The following is a 17943-nucleotide window of genomic DNA, read 5'->3' as shown; positions in this document are numbered from 1 at the left end:
ATTTTAAGAATATATTCCCTGTGTGTAATCAGTATCAAATAAATCCACCAGTCCCTCCAACAGATGCTGCCTTCATCAACCACAAATTTTAATACCTAAGAGGAAATCTGAGCTTTGCTCCTGGAAATGATGATTTCAATTAATCTGTGTAGGTAAAAAAGCTCTGGTTTTGGTGCTGCTCACTGCCCTGTGGTTTATGGGCAGTGGGAGTCATTTGAAGGATGCCTGCTCCAACAATTTCTTTGTAAAATTTAGTAGTGAATGGCAGCCCTGCAGGAGTGAGCAGCAGATGAAGGGTTAAGCTTTCCTTGTGCTGCTTCCCTCTCCAGCCCTGCAAGCTGTGATCTTTGGCTGCTTCAGCTGCTACCATGGTCAAACACAGTCTCCCCTCACTGCAGACCAGGCTGGACACCACCCTGACTAATCCAGGGAAGATTTGCTGAGGTCTTGGATCCTCCTGACATCTGGGCAAAGACATCTGGGCGCTGCCTGCAAAACAGTGCCTGGAGCTGAGGTTCAGCAGGGGTGTTTCTCCTGGACAGATGGAGGAGTAAGTGGGAGAGAGAGAAGAAAAAGCAGCCTGCAGATAAACAAATAATTATTTTTAAGGTTTTTCTAGACAATGTGAAGCTGAGCTAAACACACACATGATCCTACCAGTCTGCCCTTTTCCTCCAGAGCCCTGAGGATTTCAAATGAAACAGCAAGTCACAGCACTCAAAAGAAACAAGGTGTTGCACTTTCCTGTGAAGCACAGAGTAAATCTGCAAAACTCCTTCCTGCAGAATGGTGCAAGTGCCAGAAGTTAATAAAAAAACCAAACAGCTGAATGTATGGAGGGAAAATCGAGTGAACAAAATTAAAGATACTGGCACTGGTTCAAGATATATTCACACATGGATCAGTGTGGGCTGTAACACATTTTGGGGGAGGGTCAATGTTCTTGCATTATTTCCTGGCTCTACAACCAGCTGCCACCAGAAACAAGGGCTGGAGTGCTGCTGTCTGGCCATTCCCACTTTCTGATCCAGTTGGGAAGCTTGTGTCTCCACTCCGAAAGCAGAATAATGCAGCTGTGCCTGCTCTGCACACCTGCTGCTCTGCGCACCTACCCGTACTTATAACAACTTATAATCAGATGTTCACCCTTATTACGTGAGTTTTGGCTCAAGGATGAGTTCAGGGGAGTCTGGGGGCAAGCTTTGGTGTACACAAGGACAGAGAACCAGCCTGTGCTTCCCAAACACAGGCGTGCACAGTGAGACCTTCCCCGAGAAACGTCTGAGAGAAGAGGAAGCAAGGCTGCTCACCTGCAAGTCTTGGCAAGTGTTGGAGCTTGTTTTTGCCAGAAAAGGAGACAGGTATCGTTTACTAGGCACAGAGCTGAGATCTCTGCTGAGCGCAGCGCTGAGGCTGCTCTGTGACTCACACCCCCAAGGGAGGGACATGACCAAGGTGTGGAGCATTTGGCCGGTGCAGGCAGGGCTGTGGCACACGAGGGAAATCTCTCTGAACAATTACAGGAGTCTCTCTACCTGCAGACAGAAACAGCACAGTTTGATTTCAGGAACTGTCTGTACACACGCCTATTCTCACTCGGTCATGCTACTGTAAAGGACGAGAAATTCAACCCGCATGTTTACTAAAGAGCAAGCCAATCACTAAGGACTGTCACTACGGGAGCACCTTTAGCCCCAGGAATACAGAGGAGATTGCAACACCTTGGATAAACCCAGGTCTTTCAGCTCAGATTAATGATCTGAAGGAATGGTATTTCCCAAAAGTCAGGTATAAAAACTAGGTGAAAATAGAGTGAAAACTCTTTAGGACTTTCAACGGAAAAAAACAAAAGGACCTCAGGCAGAGGAGAAAAGACAGTGATTATGGAGTAAAAAGCTTTTATTTTGCCCATTGAAACAGAGCAGAAAATCATCCAAGAAAAGAAATAAGATATTTCACGTCTCAAAGAAAGGAAGGAAGTTCAGAAGAGGAGACTAGGTACTCTTAGGGATACTGTAAAATCCACTGCAAATTCCAGAGCACTGAGAACATTGATGAGTGATGAAGGGGAAAAGTGGAGTTTCAGTGTTTATCTTGCTGTGTAAATTCCTTGTGATGATTCCACAGAAACAGTTCCTGGGTTTTGAAATCTTTCATGAAACATGAATAAAAAGTGTCAACCCCAAATTTTCCCCAGAAAACAAAATACAAATTGAGTGTTCATGAGGCTGGCACTGTGCATGAGGGGTCTGTGTAGACTCTGTGTACAGATTGTCAGGGATGTTCAGTGGTCAGACAGACACTGGCAACTTGTGCTGCAGCCTGTGAGGAATGCAGGAGGTCTGAGAGCACATGGATCTGTGTCCTTATTGCCTTTCATTGGCTTTGTTTGACCCAAGGCCACTCTGTCACCCAGTAGCACTGCCCAGTGCAGCACATCAGGGACAGAGGAGCAATGGGAGGCTGTACAGCCCCCCAGGAGCACAGCATCCATCTCCAGGCAGGTGTAGCTGCAATCCCACAGTAACCCTCACAGAATATTGCTGTCCCCAGTCTAAGTTCTGTGTCCCCCTGGAAGGGGAAGAAACTGAGCACAAATGCTGGCCTGTGATGAGCAAGCAGTCAGACTCACACTACCGACAGTTTTGGCACAAACTGTCTCCAAAGAGACACCAGGATAAATTCTAAGATAAATCCTAAGCCAAATTTCCCCAGGGACAGAGTGGCCATGAATTTCAGTCCATCCAAGATCTAGCAGCATGGTCAGGGTGCTACAACATGTATCACATGGATTTCCCCAAGGTCACTCTCCATGTCCCTCCCAGTACCAGTGCAGTCGGATCATTGGTACCCAGGACTCCTCCCTGTACTTTCCTAGAAGGTTCAGTATAAAGTCCAAGACCTTCCCATACAGAATGGTTCTGTTCCCTCTTGTGGCTGCTCAGATCCTGTAAACAAAGGATCTAAACCTGCTAAAAGTGTCGTGGTAACTTTTAACCTTGTCCTTGCACTGCAGGGGTCAGTGAGGAGCTGCCCAGTCTGCCGGGGTGGGGGCTGGCAGGAGGGTCAGTCAGAGCTCTGAAACACCAGGAACACAGCACATTCCTTTGCAGATGTTGGACTGAAATGACTATGCAGATGTCAGTGGTCAAATCCAGACACTCCTAACTCCCCAGGTCCACATGAGTTTCTGCCTTGCCTCTTTACCAGGCAAGGAATTGTTCCTCACAGGAACCAGCTCCAACAGCCAGCACCATGCTGGTTTCCCTGCTCCCTGTATCAGAGCTCTTCATGAATAATGAATGGTAATAAATAATGATGATAAATGCATTGACTTTGTTATCTCTGCATTGCCAAAGAAAACTTTGCTTTTTCTTATTCACTCCAAGAAGTATAAAACTGTGGTCACAGAGACGTAGGAAAACACACAAGCAGAATCACAGCTCCCTAATCCTCCAAAAGTGAAAAAAAACATAACTGGAAAAGTTTGCTACCAGAGAGCTGGGGTGGATTTCATCACCAGCACTGCTGCCTGGACACTGGAGACCTGCAGGCACAAGTGTTTTCAGAGCAAACCAGCCTTGCTTTGTTTCTGGCCAGTGGAGCAAGATTGCAGTGGCTTTTCTCCCCTTTGACCCCCTTGGCATTGCACGGGACAGGTCAGGTAATCACGAGTCTGTTTGTCTGTTTGCAAATCTCAGGAAGCAGCTCCAGCAAAATCTCCTAAGTCATCAGAATGCAGCAAAACACGGTGTCAAAACAATGCAACCCCATCCCTATCTCCAGCAGGACCTTTATCAGGAATTATCACCTATTTATCTCATAGTTTGGGATTACAGCAGGTCCAGGCTGAAGGACCCCTCCATCCAGCCTGTGGCGAGGGCAGGCAGCACCACCCAGCCCATGCCGTGCTCTCTGAAGGAGACAGCATTTCCTCACTTTGCCTGTTCTGAGTCCGGATGTGTCAATATTCAAATATTCGTGCAGGAGAAAGGGAAACTACAGTAACTGGACAAACACACTCCCAAGAGAGAGGACACTCCTTCCTGCTCTCTAATCCCCTAGTTCAATAAACCCCAGCAAGTCACTGAAGTGAAATTTCTCCCAATAATGCAGAGGTGTACAGAACACTGTCCTTATTAAAAGGGAAGGTTCAAAAGTTTGGATTTGTACGTGGATGATGAGTGTTTGCACAGCTGCCTCTCTGAAAGCCCTTCAGCATCAGGGTACTCATAATTCCGATGCCTGCTCTCTGTCTGTAGCTGGTTATCCCACGTGTGCTGCATGTCCAGAGCCAGGCAGTGAATCTGCCGGGGGGAAATGTCCCCCTGCCTTGCCTGGCCGCACTGAGGTGCGCGGGGAAGGGGTCACACACACAGGCAGAACTGGCACAGCCCCCAGTGTGCTGGATCCGGGAGGGAGGCAGGGAGAGCCAAGTGTGCAGCTCCAGCAGGTGAGGGACAGCACAGTCCCCCCCAGTCCCGAGGGAGGCGAGTGGGGCTTCACGCTCTCAGCACCCCCAGCTCGAGGAGGGCACAGACCCACGAGCACAACCAGGGCACCCTTCCGAGGTGCCAAAACATCGGGGCTTGGGGAGCCAGCGCAGCCCTCGCGTGGGGACAGAAGGGATCATTGCACGAGGGCTTTCTCCAAAGGGAGGGGCCGTGAGGGTTGTGGTCAGTGAGGTAGCTGGGCAGTGGTCCCGGTGGCAGTGGTCAGTGGGGCAGAGCCCAGAGCGGGCTTGGTCACTCCCGGCAGTGCTGGGCAGTGCAGTACAGTGCAGTACAGTGCTGGGCAGTGCTGGGCAGTGCTGGGCAGTGTAGTGCAGTGTAGTGCAGTGCAGTACAGTGCTGGGCAGTGCTGGGCAGTCCTGGGCAGTGCAGTACAGTGTAGTGCAGTGTAGTGCAGTGCAGTACAGTGCTGGGCAGTGCTGGGCAGTGCAGGGCAGTGCAGTACAGTGCTGGGCAGTGCTGGGCAGTGTAGTGCAGTGTAGTGCAGTGCAGTACAGTGCTGGGCAGTGCTGGGCAGTGGTCCCGGGGGCAGTGGTCGCTGGGCGGAGCCCCGAGCGGGCTCGGTCACTCCCGGCAGTGCAGTACAGTGCTGGGCAGTGCTGGGCAGTGCTGGGCAGTGTAGTGCAGTGTAGTGCAGTGCAGTACAGTGCTGGGCAGTGCTGGGCAGTGGTCCCGGGGGCAGTGGTCGCTGGGCGGAGCCCAGAGCGGGCTCGCTCGCTCCGGCAGGCGGGGCGGGGCGGGGCGGGGCACGGCCGGCAGGGGGCGCGCCGGGCGCGGGTTGAAGAGGCGGCGGGGCGGTGCGCGGGCGGCAGTGCGGGACAGAGCGGGGACAGAGCGGGGACAGCGGGACAGAGCGGAGAGCGCTCCCCACCCGGCCCGCAGACATGGCCAGCGGAGGGCTGCAGCTCCTGGGCTTCGTCATGGCCTTCCTCGGCTGGATCGGCATCATCATCAGCACCGCCATGCCCCAGTGGAAGATGGCATCCTACGCGGGGGACAACATCGTCACGGCCCAGGCGCTCTACGAGGGGCTGTGGATGTCGTGCGCCATGCAGAGCACGGGGCAGATCCAGTGCAAGGTGTACGACTCGCTGCTCAAGCTGGAGAGTAAGTTGGGGCTGGGATGTGGTGGGGATGTTGGGGTGTCCGTCCCGTCGGGGCGGAAAGTACCAGTCCCCCGTCGGTGTCGGTCGCGTTGAAGTTCAGGCTGAACTATTTGGACTGGGTTTGCCGCTCCTATTGCATGTCCAATGTCCCATCTCCGTCGTCGTTGTCCGTGTCGTCCCCACATCCCTCGCCCCCCTCCGAGTCTGTCGCGTTGGGGGTGCCGCTGCTGTCGGGTCCCACGGTCTCTGTCCCCTTGGATTTACTCAGCCTGTCCCTTCAGGTTGAAGGTGCGGGGCTCGAGGTCCCGCATCTCTTTCACCCTCCTCATCCTGTCGGGGGTCGGACGCGTGTCTCTTGGGGTCCCCGCTGGCTCTCCCTGCCGGAGCAGGGGGTCACTCCCTGTGACTGTCTCTCCCGGGAAGGGACCGGGGGCGCTCCAGGGGCAGCGCCCGGGCTGGAGCCGGAGCTGCCCCACATCCCACTGCCCCCCAAAATGTCCCGGGGGGTGGAAGGGTCAGAGTCTCTACGTGCGTTACGGAAAGCGCCGTGTTTGCGAACAAGAGAATTTGGCTGGAGAGGTCCAGCCAGGGACTGCGCTGCCCTCGCTGGGCACGGCTGAGCTAGAGCAGACTCAGTAGCGTGGCTGGAGTGGGCTCTTGAAGCACGGGTCCTGTTTGCCTTTGACTGTTTTGGTCTTTTGTTCTCTGGGAAAGTCGCTGCTGCTCCCGTGGGGCTTTTGAGCTGAGGGCTGGCAGGTGAGCTGGCCTGCTGCCCAGGTAGCACTGCCTGGAGTTTTTAGGCAGGCCAGTATGCCAAGATAATCTTTGGGTCTCTTATCTTGTCCTGGGACGGTGAAGCCATGTCGTGCAGGTAGGAGCTGAAGCCTGGCTGGCTGGGGTGGCTCTGGGGTATCAGCCCGGCTGGCTGGGTGTGATTTGGGTGCTCAAACCCAGAGAGGGCTGTTTCTAGAGCGCTGGAGCAGATAACTTATGCTGACACCCAAAGGCGTTTAAAAAAATGTACTACTTTCTCAATACCGCTCGTCTCATCTCGAATCCTGGAACACCCTCATCCCTCCCTAATTAATAAAATAATAATTGCCACCTTGGTCACCTTCTCTTTCCCAAAGGAGTGAGCAGGCAGTTTCGCCTAAACCGAGGTCCGCGGGGAGTGTCCCCGAGCTCGATTGCCACCAGCCCTTCCTGTGTGTCACCGGTGAAGCCGGACCCACCTTGGCGGCCAGCCCACGGCTGTCCCTCCTGTCCCCGGCCCCGCGGGTCCCGCAGCAGGCGGAGGTGCGGGCTGCGCTCCCGCTTGGCTCTAGCAGGGTGCGGGGCTGAGCGCGCTGCCCGCAGTGCTTGGGGTGGGAATCGTGTGTCAGCTCAGCTTCAAGCCTCTTATCTCTCACTGGGGGTGGGGGGCGAAGCTGCCAGCAGCGGCTGAGGAATCTCCATCCACCCCCTGGATGGCTTGCGAAAGGTAACCTTGCCTCGGGGCTGTGCGCAGCCCATTGTGCTGTAAATGAGACCTGCCTGCGGAGCCCGCCTTGGACAGGCTTCCCAAAAGCTGCCCAGGCTTTCCAGACCTGGCCCATTCATGGCTGAGCGCCGAAACCAGCTGCTGCCCCACCTTTGTCCAGCCAACAATACGGGCCCTTCTCTTCCAGGGCTGCAGGGGAGGGAGGTGACAGGGACCGAGGCTTGTGGTGCCCTTTTCTGTTCTCACCGAGCTCCGCAGGACAGTATGCCTTAGAATTCTTAAACAGCAGGGAGATCACAGGGTGTGTTATCCTCACGGGGAAAATCAGTGAGGGCTGGCAAAAGGGCTCCTCGTTCTTGCGGTGCCCCAGCTTGCTTAGGCTGTGCCTTTCCTGCTTTTAAGCAGATCGTGCCTGGGAACATACACCTTATCTGTCGCTTTCCCTCCTGGTGTCCCTTCAAGGTTTTGCAGCTCCAAATGTCTGGGCAGGGACCAGTAGTGCTGGTTTGGGTGGAGGTAAAAAAAAAATAAAAAATCCCCAAACTGTTTATACCCAATTCAACCAGCCACACGCCAGGACAGGTGCAGTGGAGAGCTGCATTCATCTGTGTCCTGGTGAAGGCTGTGTGGGCAGAACTTCTGCCTGGCCACGCTTTCCTGCCAGGGCTTCACATGCCCCAGGTGCTCTGAGCCACATGTCAGAGCCTCATGCACTGATGGGAGAGGCTCAGATCTGTAATTACTCTGTCCCTGTAGAAAGGACTGAACCTTCTTGCACCTGCAGTAACTCGTGTTTGTGGGAATGCTGGAAGGCTTTGCCACCGAGTTTTGGAATATCTGGTAGCTGTTGCCGTTCCTCGGGATGTGTCAGTGCTTGGCTGCGAGGCAGAGATGGGGCTGGCACAAGCTGATGAGCACCACTAGCCAAGCGAGGGGCCTCCAGCTTCCCGTGCGGGCACGCTGCTGGAGTGCACCCGTGCTGGCACTCCTCCCGCAGCTGTGTTCAGCTGAGGGCTTATGTCACTGCTCCTATTCAGGCGACAGAAAGGCTGCGTTCTGCTGGCTTACGTGAAAAGCAGTGCGTGGCCACACGCAGACAGAGAGGCAACAAATGCCACCCTTGCAACAAGGCTTTGTTGCACAGCCTCAGCATTGTTCTGGTGGCCCTCCAGCACGGTCCATGGAGCTTAGCTGAGCTCTGTGCTCCTCGGGCTCTCGGGGGATGGTCTTGGACAGGCGGGCTCCTGGTACCCGTCTCTGAAAGTTTCCAGCCCCACCTAACCGCATTCTCCTGTTCAGAGCAGATGTTGTTCTGGATCCTGTCTAGGCTGTTTTAGCTGAAGATATTCATCGACCAGTTTGGTTTTTGCTGGGAGAGGTTCTGTGCTTGAGACAAGCTGAGACTCATCTATCACTTCATCACCAAACCTAGTACATCCACAATGAGCCTTTCTGCCCTAGCCCAGAAAATAAACAAGGTTTTGAATGCCCTCTGGGTCAAGCAACATGGCTGAAATGTGAAGTCTTCCCTCCTACACCTTTACCACCCTGGCTGAGCCTGTTCTAGGAGCTGGGGAAGAGAATGGGTGGGGGGAAGGAACGGTTCATGCTCAGGTTACTGCTGCTCACTTCTGGTGGTGGGGGAGTTGGGACAGTGGCCCAGGGAGGGACAAAGCATGAGGGACATGTGTCCAACTCTCCACCTCTAGATCTTGATTAAGCAGGTAGAACCTGCTGGTATCTGTGCTTTCATGTGGGTTAAGGGTTAATTTGCTACCTTGTTTCTCAATCCCTGTTCCTTCCTGATGAAAAATTGTGATGGAGTGATAAAACAGTCTCACTTGTGCTGGCTTTGAGAAGGTAGAGGGTTACTTGGAATGTCACCGAGGCTGTTCCTGTGCAGTGCTCTGGTGTGTCTGCAAGAGGGAATGGGAGTCTGTTGCAATACACTGGCTTTATTGCTCTACAAGCAGCTTCTAAGCAGCTTTTAGGAGCTGGTGTTACTATGTGTTACTAAATCTCTCGGTAAGGGAATTTCCAGGGTTTGTGGGAAAACAGGCTGCCCGGGTCTCCTCTGACCAGGAATCTGGAAATGGTGGTATCAAGCTTGTCTTACTACCAATCATTATTTGTCCGTGGGGGTAGGAGGGCTTTGAACCTTACTTGCTTTCAGGTATGCAGAGCACAAGGCCACTGTTACCTACTGAACTTGCTTCGTTTGCACTGGACATGCAGCAGGGAGTTCCTATTTTGTAAAAAAAATCAGGAACTAGAGTCCCTGTCCTGCCTCAATACCTCGGTACAGTCTTTTAGACTTGTAGGGAATCTGGACTGGAATCTGATGCTGATGGGGAAGCACGGTGGGCCTTGGCAGGGTCTGGTAAGGGGGCTGAAAGCCTCCAAGCCATTATCAGCTTTTGGGTGCAGTGAGAACAGCTGCAAAGTGTGAGAGGTGTTTGCTGGCCACCCCTGAAGCTGTTACTGCTTGCTCAGCTCTTCAGTCCCCTGTCTACTGCACAGGAGTAACTTTCACCTGCTGGCAGGGCAGAGCAGCAGGATCTCAGACTCCTTGCATGAGTCCAGCTTCCATGGAACGCCGTGGGAAGGCTTTGAAGGCTGCTGCCTTCTCTCGGAGGTGGACAGTGAACATGCTTCCTGTACTGCAGGGGTGCTTGTAACTCCTGGGGAACTTCCCCCATAAGGATTACAGGGAACTGCTCAGCATCTGTTTCACCGGTGTTCTGTCATCAGTTAGTTGGATGAAGGCCCATGGGAAGGGAAGGAAAAGTCCTTATTTTAAATTAAGGCAGTTGATGAGCATCCCTATCAGAGAATAATCTGCACACAGAGCCATTACAGCAATTTTGCCTTACAAGCAGGCATTACAAAAATCCCATGGCACTTTCCCAACAGCTTTTCTGTAATTTAAATGACATAAACAGATTGAATAAGGAAATGCAATGATAGAGAACTCTCAAACATCTGCAGGTGAAGTACTGAAGTATGTTTTTTAATATAACTAAGCAGTTACCAGCAATTACTTCTGTCTCAGTTAATGATAGTTGTGGGAAGGAAAACATATTACTTAGGCTTCAGATAAACTGAATAAGGTTGTTCGTGTCCAAAACCACTAATAAAAAATCTGAACAGTTTGTTAGTATTTTTTTTCAAACATGTGGGGTTTATCCTGTGAAACAGGTGAGAGCTGTAGCTGCATGTTTGTGGACTTTGGTGGTATTTTATGCCTTGCAGAATGCACATTTGTTATTAATTGTCATCAGGAGTTTCAAGCCTCTGTTCTTCAGTTCTTGCTGCTTTGTTGCTATAGGGTTTTCAGGCCGTGTCTGTCATTGCTAACGAGCAATCAAAATGCTTGGCTTCAGAGTCAAGAGTGGTTTGTATTGACAAAATTCTCTTGCCATCTGACAGCTGTTTGGTGCCAGACCAGTTTTTCTCTTGTATAGGACTGCTTTTTCCCCAGGGGCTCCCAAGACTGCCTAGGCTTTCCTGTTCCTGTTGGGGAGACAGTTGCAGCAGCAAGGACTGTGGTGGAAATCCTGTTTTCCCTCTAATATGGTAGAAGTTGTAAAGTTAAATTGCTGTGGATTACTTCTACTTGCTGTCGGCAGCCTGTCCTGTTTAGCAGGTTGAGACAATATTGTACTTGTATAATTTTGGATTTTTAAAGCATCAGGAAAGGCCCGTGTGAACAACAGAACTATTATTAAAGTGGCTTTCCCAGCCCCTGGATGTGCAGCTTCTATTGACAGCGTGTCTGTTAATGTGTAGTTAATAACTGGTAGCTTGTATGATGATTAACTGTGGCCAGAGCACAGCACACATTGCAAAAGTGGTAGGAGGACAAAAGCACTGCCTCCCAGGCTGTGCTGGGAGCACAGGGCGGGTGGAGGATGGTTGGCTAGCACAGTCATGTCACATTTCAGCTTCTTGGGACAAAGGAACAGAATGTTCTGCAGAGGCTCCAACCTGTTCTGCTGTCCCACTGCAAGTTTCCTACATGTTTCTGTGCCCTAGTGCCATGGAGCCATGCATGAGGAGGGGGTGAGGGTACCAGGAACTGTCCCACCAGTGTCTGCTGAGAGTGGGCAGCCCTGGGGAACGCTCACAATGCTGCATTTTGTTCAGCTCCTTCTGCAAAGCTGTCGTGGCATGCATCCATTTAGTACTTATATCTTGAGATTTTGGTCTGTTTCATAGTTGGGTTTTTAGAGGTCATAGAAACTTTTTCCAGCATTTTCCTGTGTTTGTCCCTTGGCACTGTGAGTGAAGGTGAAATGTTTCTTCCAACCCTTATAACTGTTTTTCTAGTTTTTAGAGATAGCATTGCCTATTTTGAGTTTCATGAAAGAACTCTTTCAAAACACTCTCCTATAAAGTAATTTCTTCTGCAGCAAGACTGAGCCAAACTTACTGTAGTCTTGATAAAACAGGTTTGGTACCTCTGCAGACAATATGGTTTCCCATGCCTAGCACAAACTGGTATCCAGCCATGGGCCTCTCTAGAGCTGCTGTAAATGTATGGCACCTGAATTGGATGCCTGGTGGCAACCTGTCAGCTGAAGTCTTTCTGAGAATTGGCATTGCTTTTGTAAGGTAGAAATGGCTCCTGGAGTGTAGTCTCTGACATTGGAGATAAATCAAAGCTGCAGTGGTGATTTATGCTAAAGTGACAAATGTCTTTGCTAATGGGTTTCTGCAGCAGATGGGTTTTGATTAACACATGGGTGGTGTGGAGGTGTGTCACCTTCCCCTTTGAAGGAAGTGAGAGATATTAGCCAAGATGATTGAGGAATTTTTTCCCAAGAAAGCCAACACTCACCGAAGTGTGTTCCTTCCTGTTGCTCTGATTATTGTCTTTTTATTGTGTTGTTTGTAACTGGTTTAATAATCTGTTTGCAGAACAATAAGGTTGTGTGTGAAGGGGCAGATCCAGATCTGTTTTAGAGTGGAATTAAAGCCTGATGTTGGTATGGGTCACAGGAATTTTCCTGCAAAAGCAGTTCTGTAGGACAAAGTGTAGTAAAGGAGCTGCAGAGGGTGGTTGTGTGGCTTTGCTCTCCTCTGGCCAGTGCCAGATCTGAACTCTGAGTTTCAGCTTGGGCACAGAGCCCACTGTTGTGGCAGAGACCCAGATGGGCTCACCATGCCAGCCCTGAGTGTGCAGGTGCTCTGGTAAAGGCTGAAATGGTGCAGTTCAAGCCTGAAGTGCTTTGCAGAGCTCTACCAGGATGCAGTCAAGGTGTTTTGAGGGGTGAACTCCAGACCTGAGATTTTTGTGTCAGGGGACACTTGTGCCTTGGTTACAGCATGCTCCTTGGAGCTTATTCATTTTATTAACCAGCCCTGGTTGTTCTCAGGGCTTCACAGGGCTGTATATGAAAATGCATTCTGTTCAAACAAACCTGATTTGCCAGACAATAAAGCTTAGGCTCTTAATTCACTGCTAGTCAGGTGTTTTGTCACCTGAGGATTTTTCTAGTAGTTACTTAATTTGCATTGCTACTTTTCTTTGGTACCAAGGAGATCTCAGTTCAGTAGCTCACATTCATATGGTTAGTGTGTCTTCATGCCTTCAGATGGGTCCATATAAAAACCAAATCCCAATGTTCATCAAGTCTGTATGCTGAGAACTCAGCCAAATTAAAGGCTTGCCTATGGAAGGCATCACCCCATGTTCCAACTCTTCAAAAGCACAAGAGGCTCTTAAAGCATTTGAGTATTTATGAATCAATTAAACTAAATATTTTAAGTAGAAAGGAAAACAAGGTATTTTTCAATTGGCTGGGAAAGTCCTATTTCTTTTGCAATTATATTTTTGTACCCTCTGGGACTCAAACTGAGAACATAGCACAAAAAAAAAAATCAGCATTGAGTTATTTGTATAAAAGAGGTTTTGGAAGTGTTGAGCAGTAAATGGGCCTTGCTGTCTGCTGTGGCACTATTCATATGTATGTCACTATTCATATTAAAACGTGTCCTTAAGTACTTTGTCAAGGTAGGGCCTAAATCTGAATACTTCTTTTGATAAACAGATATGTCCTTCCAATTGGGATTCAAATGATTAAAGAACAAAAGATGTCTGAGGGCAATTGCCAGGTCATTTCCTGCAAAAAGCCTCTGTGTGCCCTTGTTTGCCATGCATTTTAGACGAGGCTGAGAGTCCTCTGATCCTGATGCATGACAGTCTTGAGACCAAAGCTGAGAAGGAATGTCTTGCTTGGATGTGTGCTGTGTATCAGGGAGCAGGAATATTTAGATACAAGGTTGCTGAGCCCAGTAATTTGAATTTCGATTGGTATCTTGAGTTCACTGTGTGGGTAACTGAAATCTATTGTCTTGCAGGCAGTCTGCAGGCCACAAGGGCTTTGATGGTGGCTTCAATCCTCCTGGGGCTGGTTGGAGTGTTTGTTGCTGTGACAGGCATGAAATGCATGAAGTGCATGGAAGATGACCAGGTGAAGAAGATGAGGATGGCTGTCTTCGGTGGGGTGATCTTCATCATTTCAGGTTGGTAGTACAGATGTAAATTGTGCTGTTTCTAGGTGGCACATACCCTGTGCAGGATGTGGGAGGGCTTCATGTGTTGCTCCAAGAGCACTTTGGTCTGGGATCTCCTTAAAGGCTTTGGCTCAGGCTACCTGAGGCACCTTGGCACTGGCATTACAACCTCTACATGGACTTCATGCTTTCCATATCTGTTGGCAGAGCTGAGTCTGATCCTGCTTCAGTTAAAGGCTGTCAGCAGAGCAGTCCTGCCTTTGCTGCAGTGTAACTGTGGGAAACCTCAGATCTGTTCTTCTCTCCCAGCCAGCACTAAATGGACCAGCTCAGAACTTCCAGGGCAGCAGCAGCTCAGATTTGCTCCAGATGCTGATTCTGCTGCACCCTTATTTTTGCAGTGATTTTGCTGGTTGTTTTTCCTAAGCCATGACATGATGTTCTCTTTGTGTGCAGGTCTGGCAGCGCTGGTGGCCACGTCGTGGTATGGCAACAGAGTGGCTCGGGCCTTTTATGACCCTTTCACCCCTGTCAACACCAGGTACTGAGCCATCTGGTGTAACACATGTGGTTTAGCATGACAAATACTCACAGGGCTTAGTTTTGAGGAGCAGTCACTCAAAAATTTTCTGAGCTAGCTAGGTTGGCTTCAGGCTGTGCAGAAAGAGCTGGGATCAGATGTCATTATCCATGTGGCTCTTAGGTTTTGGCTTTAAGGTAACATCACTGCCAGAGACCTCACTGGTGGGACTTCTTTGATTTTTACCCCACTATGTGCTAAAGGCCTGGTTTGCACAGAGCTTGGCCTGCAGCTGTTGGGGTGACACAAACCACTGGAGAAAGCCAGCTCTGGGCTTTGAGGGTCAGCAAAGCCTGACTGCTCCCAGCTCTGCCTTGTGGGAAGACACATCCATCCCAGGTTCTGCTTCCTTCTGCTCTGGGTGAATGTATTACTACAAGTAATACCTCTGGATTAATGATTCTCACTTTCTCCCTTCTTTCTTCTCCAGATTTGAGTTTGGGTCAGCTCTCTTTATTGGCTGGGCAGCTTCATCTCTGGCCATACTGGGGGGATCCTTCCTCTGCTGTTCCTGTCCACGGAGAGAAACTTCATATCCACCCACCCGAGGCTACCCAAAAAATGCCTCATCCACAGGGAAGGATTATGTATAATGAAACTAAGAAGAGGAGCCACCAGCACTGGTAGTGAAAGCATTTTGGAGAGGACACTACAATGCCACTGTCCTGAGCAGAGTCCGGGCTCTAGGTTCTGCCTTCCTCTTCTCCCAAAAATGTGTATATTTTTGTAATCCTCTTTGCTACTGGACATAACTTCTCCTTTCTCTCCCAGCCCATGGAGGAAGGCTAGCCTAGGTTCATAGGTATTGCCACTGGAAAGATGAAACCTCCAAGCTTGGGTTAAGTTTAGTAATTGGGAGTAAAAGGGAAAATGATACTGTTTTTATAGATGGATGTCGGTGCTTTTTTTAGTTGGTTGTTTTTATTTTTTTTTAAATAGATGGTAACAATTCAGTCCCATATCCCATTAAGTTAGAGCCCAGTGTGGTGTGTAGAAATTAAAGGAACATATATACAAAATGATGAAACCAATAGCTTAAGGGGAAACATAATTTTGGGGGAAAAGCCTTTACCTGTAGGAATGTTTGAAGAGATGTAAAATGATCTTGTACTGTCTTACTGGCATCATCTTCAGCACCCTCCTTTCTATGCAGACAAAGGGTCAGAAACAAATTGCTGTGACTTAAGTGGAATTCCACACTGTCTGTGCACATGCTGTTGGCTAATGGAAGATGCAGTGTAAGGTAGAGACCACAGAAGTTACCAGACTCCCAAAGCATCTGCAGGTTTCCCTGGTGCCAGGGAAGAGCTCAAGGGAAGGATTGCCTTCTGTTTTCACTGTGTGTCTCTGGTGAACTGTTCCCAGACACTGAGTGCTGGCAGTGATTGTTTCTCATGTTCCCACCCTGGCAGCTGAGCTTGAGGCTTTATCCTCCTGTGAGTGTTACAGGTCACCTTTAAACACTCTCCTCTTTCCTCGAGGCTTTCTCATTTGGGCTTAGATTCCCAATCTCTGTTTGCCTGATGCAGCTAGCTGTGTTAAACCAAACTGAATGCACTGCCACTCCCTGATGTTTCCCCAAGGATACCTCACAGGCTGCCATTCCATCCTGTCTGTTTCTTGTAAACACTTCCAGTGATGATATGAAGGCAAATTCCAAGAAAACTGACCCAAAGGTTATGGCATTTGCATGTAATCCAAGCTCACCAAAGAGGAAGAAACAAACATTTTAAAGATATAGCCATCCTTGCATATTGAGTCATATCTGAAAAAAATAATAATGCTGTTCATCAAAGGTTCCTACCCCTTCCCCTGAAACATCCAGTCAGTCACTTGGTGTTGGCTGTCACTGGGGGTTATTCTTGTAATTCCTAGAGGGATGGTGCCACTTCTCCAAAGCTCAACCTTTTTGAATGGAAGGAAACTGGTGCTTCTGACCAGGCTTTATGGTTGTGTATATGCTCAGAGGCATCAGATCTCTTGATTTCCTTCTGCAGACAGGGAGAGCCTCTGGCTGAGCTATGTACCACATTGGTGGTCTGTACAAGCCTTGTACCTCTGTTTTACCTGACTCCTGCAGCATAAAGTTACTAAAAGAAACCAAGCAGAGCATTTGCTTCAGGCTTGAGCTGATGTTGGCCTGTACTTACAGCTGGGCCATGTGGCTTCCCCTTCTCCATGGGGAACTGCCTGTGCACAGCAGCTGCCTCAGGAGACCTCTTGTCTTGGGAGGTGGCAGCTCAGGTCACATTAAAGAGCTGCTGAAGTCTGTGCTTTTGTATTTGCATTAACCCTGAGCCAGGGAGCAGATGCTTGTATTCGGAACTTGTACAAAGTGTTTAAACAATTTCAATAAATGGACTTTTTTAAGGAAAATCAGACTATTACTTCATTTCTTGTTGTTGAGCAGAACTTGGAACAGTGCACATGGAAGTGAAGAGTGGGACTTGTGCTTTTGGGAGCCTGCCTGCCAGGATGGAGCTTGTTTGGCTGTGTGTAGCTACAGCAGACATAGGTGGGGACAGATCTTGTGCAGTGAGTCAGGCAGCTGTGGCCTCTGGCAGAAACTCGCCCAGTAATCTGCCCCGATTGCAGCCCAGGAACCAGAAGGGCTGCTCTGCTCCTCGGCAAGGCAGGCTGCGCCCTGGGTGGAGCAGGAAGGGGCAGGGGCAAGGCAGACAGCTCCCTGGCAGGGGAGTGGGGGCTGCAGGAATGGGGAGGGGATGGGCGTGGAGCCAGGGTGCTCCCAGGAGAGGAGCTCAGCCTTCAGAGCAGCGAGAGTGCTGCTGGTCCCCGTGTGACTCCTTCCATCTCACCCTCAAGCCCTTTGGGGAGTGTTCTGTGCTGCTATTGTGACAGCATGACCTTTTTTACAGACCAGATAGAGAATGGCTCCTGTTGGGCATAGGGTCTTCTAACCTGCACTGATACCTCCCCAGGACAGCAAGGCTCTACCCCCTGCTTCTACCTGCCCTGGAAACCATTTTCTGTTCACTGGGGTTTTCAGTTCATCCTTTTCATATTTTTAATTACTCGTGATGAGAGGTAAACTGTATTTAAAACATTTTCTTAAGCTCAGTCAAGGAGCTGCCTCCTCTAGTCCCTCACTCTCCAGGGGCTGTTTGCTTTTGTAATTACAAACAATAGGAACAAAGCTAATTAGGCCTTGTAAAGCTGGCAGAGCAAAACAGCCAGGCATGTGGCTGGCTGAGTGAGCTGGCAGTGCCTGGAGCAGGCTGGTTGCCTGGCATAGTTTGGGGTCTGTGGTCATTCTTATTCCAACCTGTCAATTAGTCAAGGATTTCCATTGAGATTAATTTTTTCCCATGTTTTCATGCTCTCTCCCTCTCCAAGGATTCTTGCAATTTCTATTCTGAAGTTTCCTGGGCAGAAGAAAAGAGGAAAGCAATCCCACCTATAAAATGATCAGTAAGACTTCAGAGCAGCTGGCAAAAATAGACCACTGCAGGAGAGGCAGATCTGTGAGACTGGCTCAGAGGCAGGAGCCAGAGGCTACCTTGTCTGTTTGCTATACTTTTAACTGGACAAAATTCCAAGCCAAACGTTCATTTCCTCTCCCTTTCTGCAATGATCATGCAATTCTACTTGGCTGTGTTTTCTCTAAAACCCTTTGGCCATTTCTGCTGTAGGTTGCATAGAAAAGGAGTTGCATGGGTTGAAAGTTGGGGGAGTTTCTCACTGGATTTCAGTCTTTGCACGTGACTGACATTCCTGCTGCTAAAACCA

General features: G+C 49.8%; 1 protein-coding gene across 1 annotated transcript; it reads left to right on the top strand.

The window, feature by feature from the left end:
- Positions 1-5270: 5270 nt before the first annotated feature.
- CLDN1 (claudin 1) lies at positions 5271-16575 on the top strand. Its single transcript, XM_056498524.1, has 4 exons — positions 5271-5618; positions 13461-13625; positions 14073-14157; positions 14627-16575. Exons 1-4 carry the CDS (start codon positions 5396-5398, stop codon positions 14787-14789), a joined length of 636 nt encoding a protein of 211 aa, XP_056354499.1. The 5' UTR covers positions 5271-5395; the 3' UTR covers positions 14790-16575.
- Positions 16576-17943: the final 1368 nt, after the last annotated feature.

Source organism: Oenanthe melanoleuca, chromosome 9 (genome assembly GCF_029582105.1).
Source record: "Oenanthe melanoleuca isolate GR-GAL-2019-014 chromosome 9, OMel1.0, whole genome shotgun sequence".
Lineage (NCBI taxonomy): Eukaryota > Metazoa > Chordata > Aves > Passeriformes > Muscicapidae > Oenanthe > Oenanthe melanoleuca.
Note: the sequence above shows the minus strand (reverse complement) of the source record. Positions and strands in the feature narration are given on the sequence as shown.